General features: G+C 55.8%; 2 protein-coding genes across 5 annotated transcripts; both read left to right on the top strand.

Moving 5' to 3' along the window:
- The first annotated feature begins 655 nt into the window (after positions 1-655).
- Positions 656-6159, top strand: LOC135292106 (uncharacterized). 2 transcript variants are annotated; one of them, XM_064406342.1, is made up of 14 exons: positions 656-1334; positions 1536-1607; positions 1695-1796; positions 2238-2345; positions 3002-3073; positions 3162-3242; positions 3330-3431; positions 3863-3979; positions 4299-4370; positions 4459-4530; positions 4618-4719; positions 5178-5286; positions 5935-6006; positions 6095-6159. In XM_064406342.1, the coding sequence occupies exons 3-13, from the start codon at positions 1757-1759 to the stop codon at positions 5936-5938; spliced, it is 879 nt and encodes a 292-aa protein (XP_064262412.1). In that variant the 5' UTR covers positions 656-1334; positions 1536-1607; positions 1695-1756; the 3' UTR covers positions 5939-6006; positions 6095-6159. The 2 variants fall into 2 exon arrangements, with proteins under 2 accessions (XP_064262412.1, XP_064262413.1); XM_064406343.1 differs by lacking the exons at positions 656-1334; positions 1536-1607 and having other exon boundaries at positions 1657-1796.
- A 1404-nt stretch (positions 6160-7563) lies between these two features.
- On the top strand, positions 7564-17800 carry LOC135292105 (uncharacterized). 3 transcript variants are annotated; one of them, XM_064406340.1, is made up of 27 exons: positions 7564-7652; positions 8111-8219; positions 8868-8939; positions 9028-9108; positions 9196-9297; positions 9729-9845; positions 10165-10236; positions 10325-10396; positions 10484-10585; positions 11044-11151; positions 11800-11871; positions 11960-12040; positions 12128-12229; positions 12661-12777; positions 13097-13168; positions 13257-13328; positions 13416-13517; positions 13976-14083; positions 14740-14811; positions 14900-14980; positions 15068-15169; positions 15601-15717; positions 16037-16108; positions 16197-16268; positions 16368-16457; positions 16905-17012; positions 17665-17800. In XM_064406340.1, the coding sequence occupies exons 2-27, from the start codon at positions 8198-8200 to the stop codon at positions 17760-17762; spliced, it is 2286 nt and encodes a 761-aa protein (XP_064262410.1). In that variant the 5' UTR covers positions 7564-7652; positions 8111-8197; the 3' UTR covers positions 17763-17800. The 3 variants fall into 3 exon arrangements, with proteins under 3 accessions (XP_064262410.1, XP_064262409.1, XP_064262411.1); XM_064406339.1 differs by having other exon boundaries at positions 16356-16457; XM_064406341.1 differs by lacking the exons at positions 12661-12777; positions 13097-13168; positions 13257-13328; positions 13416-13517 and having other exon boundaries at positions 16356-16457.
- The last annotated feature ends 306 nt before the right edge of the window (positions 17801-18106 follow it).

The following is an 18106-nucleotide window of genomic DNA, read 5'->3' as shown; positions in this document are numbered from 1 at the left end:
AACAGCTCTTCTCATAAGGTAGATTATTCTAAATCTTTAATTTCTTTTCTTTGGATTGTCAATTATATTTTTTTATATCAATGCATGTGCTTATTGTAATTTAGATATATTTTGACTCCATAGTCGTTTAAGGCTGGTAATATTTGTAAAATAAGTTTTTCATGTTTTCTTATGTTGCCTGCTAAAATGTGTCTTTATAACTGTCTCATGTTCTTGTTTTCTAATTCTTGAGCAATTTGCTTTATTCTACTCTCAGGATTTATTTCTTCTCTATCTCTTGCAGAGCAAAAAGTTTTAATATATTGCTTACAAATTTTGCCATTTTATTCTTTTTGCTGTATTTCACATTTTCTTTATTGCAGTCTTTTACTACTCATAGTGCACCTTCTGAATTTGTTAAAATTATAGCGTACTACACTAACTAGGGAGTGTGCATATGGCTCATTCTTTTTGGGCTTGGATAACTAATACAGTGACAATAATCCTCTGCAGTTTTAACACTCTAGCTCTCTCAAAGCCCCTTTGGGTTGCAGCCAAAGGGCCAAGATGTGTATCATCTTGGTAGCAGAGCTTACACCTTGGGATCTAGTCACTGGTGTCATTCGTCTCATTCTCAGTATTTACTTCATAAGATTTATAAGAGCCTTTTAAATTGTTTTTCAGGATTTAGGATAGCACCTGCTTATTTCTAATTGTTATAGTTTTGTTTCTTTGACATTTTAGCTCTAAAGTTGTAATTAGTCTGTACACTTCTCTTTCTTTCAGCTATACTTGGCTTTTTTCCTTTATTTTAATTTGATCCTTATTAAATATCTAACGGCTTTTGTTATATCCTATCTGATTTAATGTTACTTTTAGTGTTTCTTGGAACTTAAATCTGGTTTGTATCTTATATACTTAATTTTTTTCCGATTTTTCACGAATCATATTATTGTTCTAATATATTCTTTACAGTGTTTCATTAGCTTTTACTTCTATTTCTTTTGTCTGTTATAACAAAAGCACTAAAATATTTTATTTTTTGAAATAAATTTGCATATCACACCTTAAATATTCAGTTCACTTAAAACAACCTCATGAATAATACAGTTTAAAATAAAATATTTTACTTCTCATAACAATGGGTTTTACAGCTTACAAGCTTAGGTATTAACATGCATCAGTCTATTTTACTTCAAGAAGTAGTGGTGACTTTTTAGTGAGGTTTGGCTGGTGTTTCTGTTGGTGGATTTACAGGTCTTCTGTCCTGCCTTTCTTTGCAGCTGAACCTGCTGGTGAAGGTGGTGCAGCTTCCCAAGCCACGTCCAGGACTGAGGCTCTGGGAGATGCTGAGGGTAGGTCAAGGCCTTTCCCCTGGGAGAGCTGCCAGCTCAGATCCCAAAGCTGGGCCAGGGAGGCATCGCTGCAGGTGCCAGCACAGAACCATGCACGTGTGTGCCCTCGCCCTGTGTGATTCCCTCACCCCTCCTGTGGCTCAGTGGTGCCCGTGCAGATCAGCAGAGATGGCAGAAGCTTCTGTGGCTGTTGAGTTACAGGTGTGTCTACAGGGAGGACTTCTCCAGCTCCGTTGCTGATTCCTACACAGAAGCCTGGCAACCATCGCAGAGGTGAGTAGTGTGTCCCTGCTGACCCCACAGGCTGAGCCCTACTTTTGTGGGATCTGTTCCTGGGAAATGGAATTCTGTTGCTCTAAGGTCCTCCAAGGGGGAAGGACCAAGCTACAGGACACCAGAAACCCCATGATCCATCCGAAAACATGAGGCAAATGCTGAAGGAAATGCAGCAGGCAGGAGAAGGTGGGTGCATTTCCCTCATGCTTCCCCTGGGTATCAGCATCTGGGAGCTTTGGCTGCACATCTGGACACGCCATGCCTGGCACAGTGGGAAGGGATCCATGGCAGCCTCGCTGCCCTGCTGCTGCTTTGACGTCTTGCAGGGCTGTTTCCCAGCCTGGCCTGGCTGCAGCTTCTGCCCAGCCCCTGCAAGAAGGCATTTGGCATCAGCTGACAGGCCGCCTAATTGCACCACAGGCCTGAGATCCCCTGAAATTTTCCAGTCGCCGGGTAGAACAGAAACGGCACCAGTTTGGGGAAGGGAGGGCCCTGGCCTTCCCAAAATGTTTACAGGGATTTCCTGATTCTTAGCCATGTCTTTGACAATCATTCCCTCCTGAAGGCGCCACCTCCCCAGTGGGGAACAGCCCCACCTGATCCAGCTGTCCCTCTTCCTTTCTCCAGAAGTGGATGCAGAGGCTGGGCATAAGGCGGCATTTCCCAGAGGAAGCAGTGATTCCATGCCAGCCTCTGCTGCAGGAAGAGAGGCGATGCCAGGCACAGGCACAGGAGGTAATTGCTGTGCCTCTGGGCGTGAGCCCTGCTGAGGCTTGAGCTGCTCTCGCTGCTGCCTGGCAGTGCAGGGACAGCCTGGACAAGTCAGGCACAGCCCAGAGGTATTATCCCAAGCAGGCTCAGGGCACTCAGGTACTGAGCAGTCCTGCTGGGGTCCCTCCGTGGGAGACATGTCCTGAAACCTGGGCGTGACTGCACGGGGTGCCCACGGTGGGGAAAGGACAGAGGGGGAGAGCAAGGCTCCAGTGTGTCCTGAGAGGGCCTGGCTGTTTGCCCTTGGGATCTGGGGGCTTTCCCCACAGAAGGAGGGCGGGAGGGACAGAGGGAGGGCAGGATGAATAGCTGTGGCACTGCCTGCTGCAGTTTTCCCCCATGCTTTAGGGAGGATTTCTTCTGTGTGTGAGGGGGAGAGTCCCAGGTCCCTGCACTGCTGCAGCCACCCCTCCCAGGGATGTTGCTGAGGGCAGGGAAAGAGTGTGGAGAGTGACCAGGAGCCAGCCCAGAGCTCCCCAGGCCCCTGGGCAGCTTTGGCCATGTCTATTCCCATCTGGCTCCCATGGCCTTACCCGACTCCCTGGCAGTGCCCAGTTCCCTGTGGCAGAAAGAGATCCCAGCACACACTGGAAAATGTTCTCATCTGTGCTGCATTGTAGATGAGGGTGCTGGGAAGGCTTCTCCATCAGCTTGGATGAATAAAGTTTTGAAGCCCTTGGAGCCTCCTGCAGGTATGTTCTCAGTGTGCCACCAAGGAAGAATTGTAGACAAGCGGGCAGGCACCAGGTGACAGAAGCTTCTGTGGCTGTTGTGTTACAGATGTATCTACAGGGAGGACTTCTCCAGCTTCTCCAGCTGCTACCTTGGATGCTGCACTCAAGCCCAGCTCCCATCTCAGGGGTGAGTAGTGTGTCCCTGCTGACCCCACAGGCTGAGCCCTGCTTTTCTGGGATCCATTCGTGGGAAATGGAAATATTTTTCTCTAAGGTACTCCAACAGGGAAAATCCAAGATACAACAGATAAGATATCCCTGGAACCATCCAAACAGATGAGGCAAGAGCTGAAGGAACCCCTGCAGACAAGAGAAGGTGGGTGCATTTCCCTCATGCTTCCCCTGGGACTCAGCAGCCGGGGGCTTTGGCTGCACATCTGGACACGCCGTGCCCGGCACAGCGGGAAGGGATCCATGGCAGCCTTGCTGCCCCGCTGCTGCTTTCACGCCCTGCAGGGCTGTTTCCCAGCCTGGCCTGGCTGCAGCTTCTGCCCAGCCTCTGCCGGAAGTTATTTGGCATCAGCTGACAGGCCATGCCCAAACTGTAACACACCCTGAGATCCCCCACTATATCCAGCCCTGCAGATTAGGAAAAGGGTGGCTGTTTGGTGGTGGAAGTGCTCTCATCATGCCACTGTAACCTGGCCATTTTCCTGCTCCATAAATTTCACAAATATTACCTCTGATGCCGGCACCCAAGTGGGAAACAGCTCCATCTGATGCAGCTGTCTCCCTTCCTTTGTCAAGAGATGGACATAGTGCTTCAGTGGAAGGTGGTATTTCTTGAAGGAAGCACTCCATCTTCGGTGCCAGCCCCTGCTGCAGGAAGGAAGGCGATGGCAGACACGGGCACAGGCACAGCAGGTAATTGCTGTGCCGGGCTCAGGCCTGGCCGGGGCTGTGTGGCAGCAGCTCTTCCCCCAGGGCCTGCCCTTGCCCGGCCCGGCAGCAGCCAAAGCTGGAGGCGCCTCGGCTTCCAGGCCTCTGGAGCTGGTTCAGAGCCCCGGGGAAATGGGACTGGTGCAGCAACGTCCCTGGCGCTGCAGCTGCTGCGGAGCTGGCCCTGAGTGCCCAGAGGCCCAAGGCACAGGAGCAGCCCCGAGCGGGAGCCCTGCCGCCAGCCCAGGGCCAGAGCCAGCCCTGGCACACAATGGAAACAGTTCTCATCTTGGTTTGCTTCCAGACTGGGATGCTGGGAAGGATTCTCCATTAGCCTGGCGCTCTGAAGTTGTGAAGCCCTCTGAGCATTCTGCAGGTATGTTCTCGCTGTCCCACCAAGGCGTAATGTTTGACTGTCTGGCAAGAACCAGGTGACAGAAGCTTCTGTGGCTGTTGTGTTACAGGCGTGTCTGCAGGGACGACCTCACCAACTCCTACCTTGGATGCTGCACAAAAGGCCAGCTCCCATGGCAGGGGTGAGTAGTGTGTCCCTGCTGACCCCTCAGGCTGAGCCCTGCTTTTGTGGGGTCCATTCCTGGGAAATGGAACTACTTTCTCTTAAGGTCCTCTGACAGGAGAGACCAAAGACATGGCAGGCAGGAAATTCCAGGACCCATTAGAAATCATGTGGCAAATGCTGAAGGAATGTCTGCAGAGAAGACAAGGTGGGTGCATTTCCCTCATGCTGCTCCTGGGACTCAGCAGCCGGGGGCTTTGGCTGCACATCTGGACACGCCGTGCCCGGCACAGCAGGAAGGGACCCATGGCAGCCTCGCTGCCCTGCTGCTGCTTTCACGCCCTGCAGGGCTGTTTCCCAGCCTGGCCTGGCTGCAGCTTCTGCCCAGCCTCTGCAGGAAGGCATTTGGCATCAGCTGGCAGACAGCCCCAAATGCACCACAGGCCATGCCCACCCTCAGATGCCCTGCAATTTCCTGGTGTCCAGGCAGATCAGATGTTGGGGCTGTTTGGGGAAGGAAGCAGCCTTGGGTTGTCCCAAAATCCTGGGTGTTTTCTGATCCTTATGCATTCCTTTCACAAGTGATGCCTCCTGAAATTGTCCCCTTCCCCATTCCCAGTCAGGAATGTTTTCATCTGATGCAGCTGTCTCTTTTCCATTGTCCAGAAATGAAAGGAGAGCCTGCGGAGAAAGAAGCATTTCCCAGAGGAAGCAGTGGTTGCATGGCCAGCCTCTGCTACAGGAAGGGAGGCCATGCCAGGCACAGGCACAGGAGGTAATTGCCGTGCCTCTGGGCCTGAGCCCTGCTGAGGCTTGAGCTGCCCTCTCTGCTGTTTGGCAGTGCGGGCACAGCCTGGACTAGAGCAGCACAGCCCAGGGGAATTATCCCGAGCAGGCTCAGGGCACTGAGCAGTCCTGCTGGGGTCCCTCCATGGGAGACATGTCCTGAAACCTGGGAGTGACTGCACGGGGTGCCCACGGTGGGGAAAGGACAGAGGGGGAGAGCAAGGCTCCAGTGTGTCCTGAGAGGGCCTGGCTGTTTGCCCTTGGGATCTGGGGGGTTTCCCCACAGAAGGAGGGCAGGAGGGACAGAGGGAGGGCAGGATGGATAGCTGTGGCACTGCCTGCTGCAGTTTTCCCCCATGCTTTAGGGAGGATTTCTTCTGTGTGTGAGGGGGAGAGTCCCAGGTCCCTGCACTGCTGCAGCCACCCCTCCCAGGGATGTTGCTGAGGGCAGGGAAAGAGTGTGGAGAGTGACCAGGAGCCAGCCCAGAGCTCCCCAGGCCCCTGGGCAGCTTTGGCCATGTCTATTCCCATCTGGCTCCCATGGCCTTACCCGACTCCCTGGCAGTGCCCAGTTCCCTGTGGCAGAAAGAGATCCCAGCACACACTGGAAAATGTTCTCATCTGTGCTGCATTGTAGATGAGGGTGCTGGGAAGGCTTCTCCATCAGCTTGGATGAATAAAGTTTTGAAGCCCTTGGAGCCTCCTGCAGGTATGTTCTCAGTGTGCCACCAAGGAAGAATTGTAGACAAGCGGGCAGGCACCAGGTGACAGAAGCTTCTGTGGCTGTTGTGTTACAGATGTGTCTACAGGGAAGACTTCTCCAGCTTCTCCAGCTGCTACCTTGGATGCTGCACTCAAGCCCAGCTCCCATCTCAGGGGTGAGTAGTGTGTCCCTGCTGACCCCACAGGCTGAACCCTGCTTTTCTGGGATCCATTCGTGGGAAATGGAAATATTTTTCTCTAAGGTACTCCAACAGGGAAAATCCAAGATACAACAGATAAGATATCCCTGGAACCATCCAAACAGATGAGGCAAGAGCTGAAGGAACCCCTGCAGAAAAGAGAAGGTGGGTGCATTTCCCTCATGCTTCCCCTGGGTGTCAGCAGCCGGGGGCTTTGGCTGCACATCTGGACACGCCGTGCCCGGCACAGCGGGAAGGGATCCATGGCAGCCTTGCTGCCCCGCTGCTGCTTTCACGCCCTGCAGGGCTGTTTCCCAGCCTGGCCTGGCTGCAGCTTCTGCCCAGCCTCTGCCGGAAGTTATTTGGCATCAGCTGACAGGCCATGCCCAAACTGTAACACACCCTGAGATCCCCCACTATATCCAGCCCTGCAGATTAGGAAAAGGGTGGCTGTTTGGTGGTGGAAGTGCTCTCATCATGCCACTGTAACCTGGCCATTTTCCTGCTCCATAAATTTCACAAATATTACCTCTGATGCCACCACCCAAGTGGGAAACAGCTCCATCTGATGCAGCTGTCTCCCTTCCTTTGTCAAGAGATGGACATAGTGCTTCAGTGGAAGGTGGTATTTCTTGAAGGAAGCACTCCATCTTCGGTGCGAGCCCCTGCTGCAGGAAGGAAGGCGATGGCAGACACGGGCACAGGCACAGCAGGTAATTGCTGTGCCGGGCTCAGGCCTGGCCGGGGCTGTGTGGCAGCAGCTCTTCCCCCAGGGCCTGCCCTTGCCCGGCCCGGCAGCAGCCAAAGCTGGAGGCGCCTCGGCTTCCAGGCCTCTGGAGCTGGTTCAGAGCCCCGGGGAAACGGGACTGGTGCAGCAACGTCCCTGGCGCTGCAGCTGCTGCGGAGCTGGCCCTGAGTGCCCAGAGGCCCAAGGCACAGGAGCAGCCCCGAGCGGGAGCCCTGCCGCCAGCCCAGGGCCAGAGCCAGCCCTGGCACACAATGGAAACAGTTCTCATCTTGGTTTGCTTCCAGACTGGGATGCTGGGAAGGATTCTCCATTAGCCTGGCGCTCTGAAGTTGTGAAGCCCTCTGAGCATTCTGCAGGTATGTTCTCACTGTCCCACCAAGGCGTAATGTTTGACTGACTGGTAAGAACCAGGTGACAGAAGCTTCTGTGGCTGTTGTGTTACAGGCGTGTCTGCAGGGACGACCTCACCAACTCCTACCTTGGATGCTGCACAAAAGGCCAGCTCCCATGGCAGGGGTGAGTAGTGTGTCCCTGCTGACCCCTCAGGCTGAGCCCTGCTTTTGTGGGGTCCATTCCTGGGAAATGGAACTACTTTCTCTTAAGGTCCTCTGACAGGAGAGACCAAAGACATGGCAGGCAGGAAATTCCAGGACCCATTAGAAATCATGTGGCAAATGCTGAAGGAATGTCTGCAGAGAAGACAAGGTGGGTGCATTTCCCTCATGCTGCTCCTGGGACTCAGCAGCCGGGGGCTTTGGCTGCACATCTGGACACGCCGTGCCCGGCACAGCAGGAAGGGATCCATGGCAGCCTCGCTGCCCCGCTGCTGCTTTCACGCCCTGCAGGGCTGTTTTCCAGCCTGGCCTGGCTGCAGCTTCTGCCCAGCCTCTGCAGGAAGGCATTTGGCATCAGCTGGCAGACAGCCCCAAATGCACCACAGGCCATGCCCACCCTCAGATGCCCTGCAATTTCCTGGTGTCCAGGCAGAGCAGATGTTGGGGCTGTTTGGGGAAGGAAGCAGCCTTGGGTTGTCCCAAAATCCTGGGTGTTTTCTGATCCTTATGCATTCCTTTCACAAGTGATGCCTCCTGAAATTGTCCCCTTCCCCATTCCCAGTCAGGAATGTTTTCATCTGATGCAGCTGTCTCTTTTCCATTGTCCAGAAATGAAAGGAGAGCCTGCGGAGAAAGAAGCATTTCCCAGAGGAAGCAGTGGTTGCATGGCCAGCCTCTGCTACAGGAAGGGAGGCCATGCCAGGCACAGGCACAGGAGGTAATTGCCGTGCCTCTGGGCCTGAGCCCTGCTGAGGCTTGAGCTGCCCTCTCTGCTGCTTGGCAGTGCGGGCACAGCCTGGACTAGAGCAGCACAGCCCAGGGGAATTATCCCTAGCAGGCGCAGGGCACTGAGCAGTCCTGCTGGGGTCCCTCCATGGGAGACATGTCCTGAAACCTGGGAGTGACTGCACGGGGTGCCCACGGTGGGGAAAGGACAGAGGGGGAGAGCAAGGCTCCAGTGTGTCCTGAGAGGGCCTGGCTGTTTGCCCTTGGGATCTGGGGGGTTTCCCCACAGAAGGAGGGCAGGAGGGACAGAGGGAGGGCAGGATGGATAGCTGTGGCACTGCCTGCTGCAGTTTTCCCCCATGCTTTAGGGAGGATTTCTTCTGTGTGTGAGGGGGAGAGTCCCAGGTCCCTGCACTGCTGCAGCCACCCCTCCCAGGGATGTTGCTGAGGGCAGGGAAAGAGTGTGGAGAGTGACCAGGAGCCAGCCCAGAGCTCCCCAGGCCCCTGGGCAGCTTTGGCCATGTCTATTCCCATCTGGCTCCCATGGCCTTACCCGACTCCCTGGCAGTGCCCAGTTCCCTGTGGCAGAAAGAGATCCCAGCACACACTGGAAAATGTTCTCATCTGTGCTGCATTGTAGATGAGGGTGCTGGGAAGGCTTCTCCATCAGCTTGGATGAATAAAGTTTTGAAGCCCTTGGAGCCTCCTGCAGGTATGTTCTCAGTGTGCCACCAAGGAAGAATTGTAGACAAGCGGGCAGGCACCAGGTGACAGAAGCTTCTGTGGCTGTTGTGTTACAGATGTGTCTACAGGGAAGACTTCTCCAGCTTCTCCAGCTGCTACCTTGGATGCTGCACTCAAGCCCAGCTCCCATCTCAGGGGTGAGTAGTGTGTCCCTGCTGACCCCACAGGCTGAACCCTGCTTTTCTGGGATCCATTCGTGGGAAATGGAAATATTTTTCTCTAAGGTACTCCAACAGGGAAAATCCAAGATACAACAGATAAGATATCCCTGGAACCATCCAAACAGATGAGGCAAGAGCTGAAGGAACCCCTGCAGAAAAGAGAAGGTGGGTGCATTTCCCTCATGCTTCCCCTGGGTGTCAGCAGCCGGGGGCTTTGGCTGCACATCTGGACACGCCGTGCCCGGCACAGCGGGAAGGGATCCATGGCAGCCTTGCTGCCCCGCTGCTGCTTTCACGCCCTGCAGGGCTGTTTCCCAGCCTGGCCTGGCTGCAGCTTCTGCCCAGCCTCTGCCGGAAGTTATTTGGCATCAGCTGACAGGCCATGCCCAAACTGTAACACACCCTGAGATCCCCCACTATATCCAGCCCTGCAGATTAGGAAAAGGGTGGCTGTTTGGTGGTGGAAGTGCTCTCATCATGCCACTGTAACCTGGCCATTTTCCTGCTCCATAAATTTCACAAATATTACCTCTGATGCCACCACCCAAGTGGGAAACAGCTCCATCTGATGCAGCTGTCTCCCTTCCTTTGTCAAGAGATGGACATAGTGCTTCAGTGGAAGGTGGTATTTCTTGAAGGAAGCACTCCATCTTCGGTGCGAGCCCCTGCTGCAGGAAGGAAGGCGATGGCAGACACGGGCACAGGCACAGCAGGTAATTGCTGTGCCGGGCTCAGGCCTGGCCGGGGCTGTGTGGCAGCAGCTCTTCCCCCAGGGCCTGCCCTTGCCCGGCCCGGCAGCAGCCAAAGCTGGAGGCGCCTCGGCTTCCAGGCCTCTGGAGCTGGTTCAGAGCCCCGGGGAAACGGGACTGGTGCAGCAACGTCCCTGGCGCTGCAGCTGCTGCGGAGCTGGCCCTGAGTGCCCAGAGGCCCAAGGCACAGGAGCAGCCCCGAGCGGGAGCCCTGCCGCCAGCCCAGGGCCAGAGCCAGCCCTGGCACACAATGGAAACAGTTCTCATCTTGGTTTGCTTCCAGACTGGGATGCTGGGAAGGATTCTCCATTAGCCTGGCGCTCTGAAGTTGTGAAGCCCTCTGAGCATTCTGCAGGTATGTTCTCACTGTCCCACCAAGGCGTAATGTTTGACTGACTGGTAAGAACCAGGTGACAGAAGCTTCTGTGGCTGTTGTGTTACAGGCGTGTCTGCAGGGACGACCTCACCAACTCCTACCTTGGATGCTGCACAAAAGGCCAGCTCCCATGGCAGGGGTGAGTAGTGTGTCCCTGCTGACCCCTCAGGCTGAGCCCTGCTTTTGTGGGGTCCATTCCTGGGAAATGGAACTACTTTCTCTTAAGGTCCTCTGACAGGAGAGACCAAAGACATGGCAGGCAGGAAATTCCAGGACCCATTAGAAATCATGTGGCAAATGCTGAAGGAATGTCTGCAGAGAAGACAAGGTGGGTGCATTTCCCTCATGCTGCTCCTGGGACTCAGCAGCCGGGGGCTTTGGCTGCACATCTGGACACGCCGTGCCCGGCACAGCAGGAAGGGATCCATGGCAGCCTCGCTGCCCCGCTGCTGCTTTCACGCCCTGCAGGGCTGTTTTCCAGCCTGGCCTGGCTGCAGCTTCTGCCCAGCCTCTGCAGGAAGGCATTTGGCATCAGCTGGCAGACAGCCCCAAATGCACCACAGGCCATGCCCACCCTCAGATGCCCTGCAATTTCCTGGTGTCCAGGCAGATCAGATGTTGGGGCTGTTTGGGGAAGGAAGCAGCCTTGGGTTGTCCCAAAATCCTGGGTGTTTTCTGATCCTTATGCATTCCTTTCACAAGTGATGCCTCCTGAAATTGTCCCCTTCCCCATTCCCAGTCAGGAATGTTTTCATCTGATGCAGCTGTCTCTTTTCCATTCTCCAGAAATGAAAGGAGAGCCTGCGGAGAAAGAAGCATTTCCCGGAAGAAGCAGTGGTTGCATGCCAGCCTCAGCTCCAGGAAGGGAGGCCATGCCAGGCACAGGCACAGGAGGTAATTGCCGTGCCTCTGGGCCTGAGCCCTGCTGAGGCTTGAGCTGCCCTCTCTGCTGTTTGGCAGTGCGGGCACAGCCTGGACTAGAGCAGCACAGCCCAGGGGAATTATCCCGAGCAGGCTCAGGGCACTGAGCAGTCCTGCTGGGGTCCCTCCATGGGAGACATGTCCTGAAACCTGGGCGTGACTGCACGGGGTGCCCACGGTGGGGAAAGGACAGAGGGGGAGAGCAAGGCTCCAGTGTGTCCTGAGAGGGCCTGGCTGTTTGCCCTTGGGATCTGGGGGGTTTCCCCACAGAAGGAGGGCAGGAGGGACCGAGGGAGGGATGGAGGGATAGCTGTGGCACTGCCTGCTGCAGTTTTCCCCCATGCTTTAGGGAGGATTTCTTCTGTGTGTGAGGGGGAGAGTCCCAGGTCCCTGCACTGCTGCAGCCACCCCTCCCAGGGATGTTGCTGAGGGCAGGGAAAGAGTGTGGAGAGTGACCAGGAGCCAGCCCAGAGCTCCCCAGGCCCCTGGGCAGCTTTGGCCATGTCTATTCCCATCTGGCTCCCATGGCCTTACCCGACTCCCTGGCAGTGCCCAGTTCCCTGTGGCAGAAAGAGATCCCAGCACACACTGGAAAATGTTCTCATCTGTGCTGCATTGTAGATGAGGGTGCTGGGAAGGCTTCTCCATCAGCTTGGATGAATAAAGTTTTGAAGCCCTTGGAGCCTCCTGCAGGTATGTTCTCAGTGTGCCACCAAGGAAGAATTGTAGACAAGCGGGCAGGCACCAGGTGACAGAAGCTTCTGTGGCTGTTGTGTTACAGATGTGTCTAGAGGGAAGACTTCTCCAGCTTCTCCAGCTGCTACCTTGGATGCTGCACTCAAGCCCAGCTCCCATCTCAGGGGTGAGTAGTGTGTCCCTGCTGACCCCACAGGCTGAACCCTGCTTTTCTGGGATCCATTCGTGGGAAATGGAAATGTTTTTCTCTAAGGTACTCCAACAGGGAAAATCCAAGATACAACAGATAAGATATCCCTGGAACCATCCAAACAGATGAGGCAAGAGCTGAAGGAACCCCTGCAGACAAGAGAAGGTGGGTGCATTTCCCTCATGCTTCCCCTGGGACTCAGCAGCCGGGGGCTTTGGCTGCACATCTGGACACGCAGTGCCCGGCACAGCGGGAAGGGATCCATGGCAGCCTCGCTGCCCCGCTGCTGCTTTCACGCCCTGCAGGGCTGTTTCCCAACCAGGCCTGGCTGCAGCTACAGCCCAGCCTCTGCCGGAAGTTATTTGGCATCAGCTGACAGGCCATGCCCAAACTGTAAGACACCCTGAGATCCCCCACTATATCCAGCCCTGCAGATTAGGAAAAGGGTGGCTGTTTGGAGGTGGAAGTGCTCTCATCATGCCACTGTAACCTGGCCATTTTCCTGCTCCATAAATTTCACAAATATTACCTCTGATGCCACCACCCAAGTGGGAAACAGCTCCATCTGATGCAGCTGTCTCCCTTCCTTTGTCAAGAGATGGACATAGTGCTTCAGTGGAAGGTGGTATTTCTTGAAGGAAGCACTCCATCTTCGGTGCCAGCCCCTGCTGCAGGAAGGAAGGCGATGGCAGACACGGGCACAGGCACAGCAGGTAATTGCTGTGCCGGGCTCAGGCCTGGCCGGGGCTGTGTGGCAGCAGCTCTTCCCCCAGGGCCTGCCCTTGCCCGGCCCGGCAGCAGCCAAAGCTGGAGGCGCCTCGGCTTCCAGGCCTCTGGAGCTGGTTCAGAGCCCCGGGGAAACGGGACTGGTGCAGCAACGTCCCTGGCGCTGCAGCTGCTGCGGAGCTGGCCCTGAGTGCCCAGAGGCCCAAGGCACAGGAGCAGCCCCGAGCGGGAGCCCTGCCGCCAGCCCAGGGCCAGAGCCAGCCCTGGCACACAATGGAAACAGTTCTCATCTTGGTTTGCTTCCAGACTGGGATGCTGGGAAGCATTCTCCATTAGCCTGGCGCTCTGAAGTTGTGAAGCCCTCTGAGCATTCTGCAGGTATGTTCTCACTGTCCCACCAAGGCGTAATGTTTGACTGACTGGTAAGAACCAGGTGACAGAAGCTTCTGTGGCTGTTGTGTTACAGGCGTGTCTGCAGGGACGACCTCACCAACTCCTACCTTGGATGCTGCACAAAAGGCCAGCTCCCATGGCAGGGGTGAGTAGTGTGTCCCTGCTGACCCCTCAGGCTGAGCCCTGCTTTTGTGGGGTCCATTGCTGGGAAATGGAAATACTTTCTCTTAAGGTCCTCTGACAGGAGAGACCAAAGACATGGCAGGCAGGAAATTCCAGGACCCATTAGAAATCATGTGGCAAATGCTGAAGGAATGTCTGCAGAGAAGACAAGGTGGGTGCATTTCCCTCATGCTGCTCCTGGGACTCAGCAGCCGGGGGCTTTGGCTGCACATCTGGACACGCCGTGCCCGGCACAGCAGGAAGGGATCCATGGCAGCCTCGCTGCCCCGCTGCTGCTTTCACGCCCTGCAGGGCTGTTTCCCAGCCTGGCCTGGCTGCAGCTTCTGCCCAGCCTCTGCAGGAAGGCATTTGGCATCAGCTGGCAGACAGCCCCAAATGCACCACAGGCCATGCCCACCCTCAGATGCCCTGCAATTTCCTGGTGTCCAGGCAGATCAGATGTTGGGGCTGTTTGGGGAAGGAAGCAGCCTTGGGTTGTCCCAAAATCCTGGGTGTTTTCTGATCCTTATGCATTCCTTTCACAAGTGATGCCTCCTGAAATTGTCCCCTTCCCCATTCCCAGTCAGGAATGTTTTCATCTGATGCAGCTGTCTCTTTTCCATTCTCCAGAAATGAAAGGAGAGCCTGCGGAGAAAGAAGCATTTCCCGGAGGAAGCAGTGGTTGCATGCCAGCCTCAGCTCCAGGAAGGGAGGCCATGCCAGGCACAGGCACAGGAGGTAATTGCTGTGCCTCTGGGCCTGAGCCCTGCTGAGGCTTGAGCTGCCCTCTCTGCTGCTTGGCAGTGCGGGCACAGCCTGGACTAGAGCAGCACAGCCCAGGGGAATTATCCCTAGCAGGCGCAGGGCACTCGGGTCCTGAGCAGTCCTGCTGGGGTCCCTCCATGGGAGACATGTCCTGAAACCTGGCAGCGACTGCACGGGGTGCCCACGGTGGGGAAAGGACAGAGGGGGAGAGCAAGGCTGCAGTGTGTCCTGAGAGGGCCTGGCTGTTTGCCCTTGGGATCTGGGGGGTTTCCCCACAGAAGGAGGGCAGGAGGGACCGAGGGAGGGATGGAGGGATAGCTGTGGCACTGCCTGCTGCAGTTTTCCCCCATGCTTTAGGGAGGATTTCTTCTGTGTGTGAGGGGGAGAGTCCCAGGTCCCTGCACTGCTGCAGCCACCCCTCCCAGGGATGTTGCTGAGGGCAGGGAAAGAGTGTGGAGAGTGACCAGGAGCCAGCCCAGAGCTCCCCAGGCCCCTGGGCAGCTTTGGCCATGTCTATTCCCATCTGGCTCCCATGGCCTTACCCGACTCCCTGGCAGTGCCCAGTTCCCTGTGGCAGAAAGAGATCCCAGCACACACTGGAAAATGTTCTCATCTGTGCTGCATTGTAGATGAGGGTGCTGGGAAGGCTTCTCCATCAGCTTGGATGAATAAAGTTTTGAAGCCCTTGGAGCCTCCTGCAGGTATGTTCTCAGTGTGCCACCAAGGAAGAATTGTAGACAAGCGGGCAGGCACCAGGTGACAGAAGCTTCTGTGGCTGTTGTGTTACAGATGTGTCTAGAGGGAAGACTTCTCCAGCTTCTCCAGCTGCTACCTTGGATGCTGCACTCAAGCCCAGCACCCATCTCAGGGGTGAGTAGTGTGTCCCTGCTGACCCCACAGGCTGAACCCTGCTTTTCTGGGATCCATTCGTGGGAAATGGAAATATTTTTCTCTAAGGTACTCCAACAGGGAAAATCCAAGATACAACAGATAAGATATCCCTGGAACCATCCAAACAGATGAGGCAAGAGCTGAAGGAACCCCTGCAGACAAGAGAAGGTGGGTGCATTTCCCTCATGCTTCCCCTGGGACTCAGCAGCCGGGGGCTTTGGCTGCACATCTGGACACGCCATGCCCGGCACAGCAGGAAGGGATCCATGGCAGCCTTGCTGCCCCGCTGCTGCTTTCACGCCCTGCAGGGCTGTTTCCCAGCCTGGCCTGGTTGCAGCTTCTGCCCAGCCTCTGTAGGAAGTTATTTGGCATCAGCTGACAGGCCATGCCCAAACTGTAACACACCCTGAGATCCTCCACTATATCCAGCCCTGCAGATTAGGAAAAGGGTGGCTGTTTGGTGGTGGAAGTGCTCTCATCATGCCACTGTAACCTGGCCATTTTCCTGCTCCATAAATTTCACAAATATTACCTCTGATGCCACCACCCAAGTGGGAAACAGCCCCATCTGATGCAGCTGTCTCCCTTCCTTTGTCAAGAGATGGACATAGTGCTTCAGTGGAAGGTGGCATTTCTTGAAGGAAGCACTCCATCTTCGGTGCCAGCCCCTGCTGCAGGAAGGAAGGCGATGGCAGACACGGGCACAGGCACAGCAGGTAATTGCTGTGCCGGGCTCAGCCCTGGCCGGGGCTGTGTGGCAGCATCTCTTCCCCCAGGGCCTGCCCTTGCCCGGCCCGGCAGCAGCCAAAGCTGGAGGCGCCTCGGCTTCCAGGCCTCTGGAGCTGGTTCAGAGTCCCGGGGAAACGGGACTGCTGCAGCAACGTCCCTGGCGCTGCAGCTGCTGCGGAGCTGGCCCTGAGTGCCCAGAGGCCCAAGGCACAGGAGCAGCCGCGAGCGGGAGCCCTGCCGCCAGCCCAGGGCCAGAGCCAGCCCTGGCACACAATGGAAACAATTCTCATCTTGGTTTGCTTCCAGACTGGGATGCTGGGAAGCATTCTCCATTAGCCTGGCGCTCTGAAGTTGTGAAGCCCTCTGAGCATTCTGCAGGTATGTTCTCACTGTCCCACCAAGGCGTAATGTTTGACTGACTGGTAAGAACCAGGTGACAGAAGCTTCTGTGGCTGTTGTGTTACAGGCGTGTCTGCAGGGATGACCTCACCAACTCCTACCTTGGATGCTGCACAAAAGGCCAGCTCCCATGGCAGGGGTGAGTAGTGTGTCCCTGCTGACCCCTCAGGCTGAGCCCTGCTTTTGTGGGGTCCATTCCTGGGAAATGGAACTACTTTCTCTTAAGGTCCTCTGACAGGAAAGACCAAAGACATGGCAGGCAGGAAATTCCAGGACCCATTAGAAATCATGTGGCAAATGCTGAAGGAATGTCTGCAGAGAAGACAAGGTGGGTGCATTTCCCTCATGCTGCTCCTGGGACTCAGCAGCCGGGGGCTTTGGCTGCACATCTGGACACGCCGTGCCCGGCACAGCAGGAAGGGACCCATGGCAGCCTCGCTGCCCTGCTGCTGCTTTCACGCCCTGCAGGGCTGTTTCCCAGCCTGGCCTGGCTGCAGCTTCTGCCCAGCCTCTGCAGGAAGGCATTTGGCATCAGCTGGCAGACAGCCCCAAATGCACCACAGGCCATGCCCACCCTCAGATGCCCTGCAATTTCCTGGTGTCCAGGCAGATCAGATGTTGGGGCTGTTTGGGGAAGGAAGCAGCCTTGGGTTGTCCCAAAATCCTGGGTGTTTTCTGATCCTTATGCATTCCTTTCACAAGTGATGCCTCACCTTCCCCATTCCCAGTGAGGAATGTTTCCATCTGATCCAGCTGTCTCTTTTTCATTCTCCAGAAATGAAAGGAGAGCCTGCGGAGAAAGAAGCATTTCCCGGAGGAAGCAGTGGTTGCATGCCAGCCTCAGCTCCAGGAAGGGAGGCCATGCCAGGCACAGGCACAGGAGGTAATTGCTGTGCCTCTGGGCCTGAGCCCTGCTGAGGCTTGAGCTGCCCTCTCTGCTGCTTGGCAGTGCGGGCACAGCCTGGACTAGAGCGGCACAGCCCAGGGGAATTATCCCGAGCAGGCTCAGGGCACTCGGGTACTGAGCAGTCCTGCTGGGGTCCCTCCATGGGAGACATGTCCTGAAACCTGGGAGTGACTGCACGGGGTGCCCACGGTGGGGAAAGGACAGAGGGGGAGAGCAAGGCTCCAGTGTGTCCTGAGAGGGCCTGGCTGTTTGCCCTTGGGATCTGGGAGGTGTCCCCACAGAAGGAGGGCAGGAGGGACAGAGGGAGGGATGGATAGCTGTGGCACTGCCTGCTGCAGTTTTCCCCAGGGCTTTAGGGAGGATTTTCTGTGAGTTTGAGGGAGAGAACCCCGGGGCCCTGGGCTACTCCAGCCACCCCTCCCAGGGATGTTTCTGAGGGCAGGGAAAGAGTGTGGAGAGTGACCAGGAGCCAGCCCAGAGCTCCCCAGGCCCCTGGGCAGCTTTGGCCATGTCCATTCCCATCTGGGTCCCATAGCCTTACCCGAGCCCCTTGCAGTGCCCTTTTCCCTGTAGCATTAGGGGTTCCCAGCATTCCACAGATATGGTTCTGATCTCTGCTCCCTTTTAGACTGGAATCGTGACATGGGTTTTCAGGAAGTCCTGATGAAGGATGGTTTGAAGTTCCTGGAGGATGCTGGAGGCAAGTTTTCATTCTGCCTTTCCTGAGTGAATAATCAGGATCAATGCAAAAAAAGCTCATTTATAAACCATTTCCCTTAACATTATGTAAGGGCTGAAGGATTCTGAGAATCTTTCCCTGCTCCCTTCTGGATCCCTGAGGGATCCCACAGGATCACTGTCAGTGGGAGGAAGGAGCATTTAGCTTTCAGTCCTCCTCCCGTGTGCTGTGCCAGTGTGTCCTTCCGTGTGCTCTGTGCAGTCAAAGAGAAGAGCAGAGAGGGAAGGGGCCGGGCCCAGGGCTGTGCCCCGGGGCTGAGCCTTGTGGGCAGCCTGAGGATGTCCTGCAGTGCCACAGGAGCTCTTCTGTCCTGCCTTTCTTTGCAGCTGAA

Source organism: Passer domesticus, unplaced genomic scaffold (genome assembly GCF_036417665.1).
Source record: "Passer domesticus isolate bPasDom1 unplaced genomic scaffold, bPasDom1.hap1 HAP1_SCAFFOLD_204, whole genome shotgun sequence".
Lineage (NCBI taxonomy): Eukaryota > Metazoa > Chordata > Aves > Passeriformes > Passeridae > Passer > Passer domesticus.
This window is presented reverse-complemented; position numbering and strand designations above follow the sequence as displayed.

What these genes read in the sequence shown, in the direction of transcription:
- LOC135292106 (XM_064406342.1), top strand. Translation starts at nt 1,757, where the DNA reads ATGAGGCAAATGCTGAAGGAAATGCAGCAGGCAGGAGAAG. An exon ending in AATGCAGCAGGCAGGAGAAG is followed by an intron (nt 1,797 to 2,237) that starts GTGGGTGCATTT and finishes TCCTTTCTCCAG; the next exon opens with AAGTGGATGCAGAGGCTGGG. An exon ending in GGCCAGCTCCCATGGCAGGG is followed by an intron (nt 4,531 to 4,617) that starts GTGAGTAGTGTG and finishes CTTTCTCTTAAG; the next exon opens with GTCCTCTGACAGGAGAGACC.
- LOC135292105 (XM_064406339.1), top strand. Translation starts at nt 8,198, where the DNA reads ATGCCAGGCACAGGCACAGGAG. An exon ending in GCCCAGCTCCCATCTCAGGG is followed by an intron (nt 9,109 to 9,195) that starts GTGAGTAGTGTG and finishes TTTTTCTCTAAG; the next exon opens with GTACTCCAACAGGGAAAATC. An exon ending in GCCCAGCACCCATCTCAGGG is followed by an intron (nt 14,981 to 15,067) that starts GTGAGTAGTGTG and finishes TTTTTCTCTAAG; the next exon opens with GTACTCCAACAGGGAAAATC.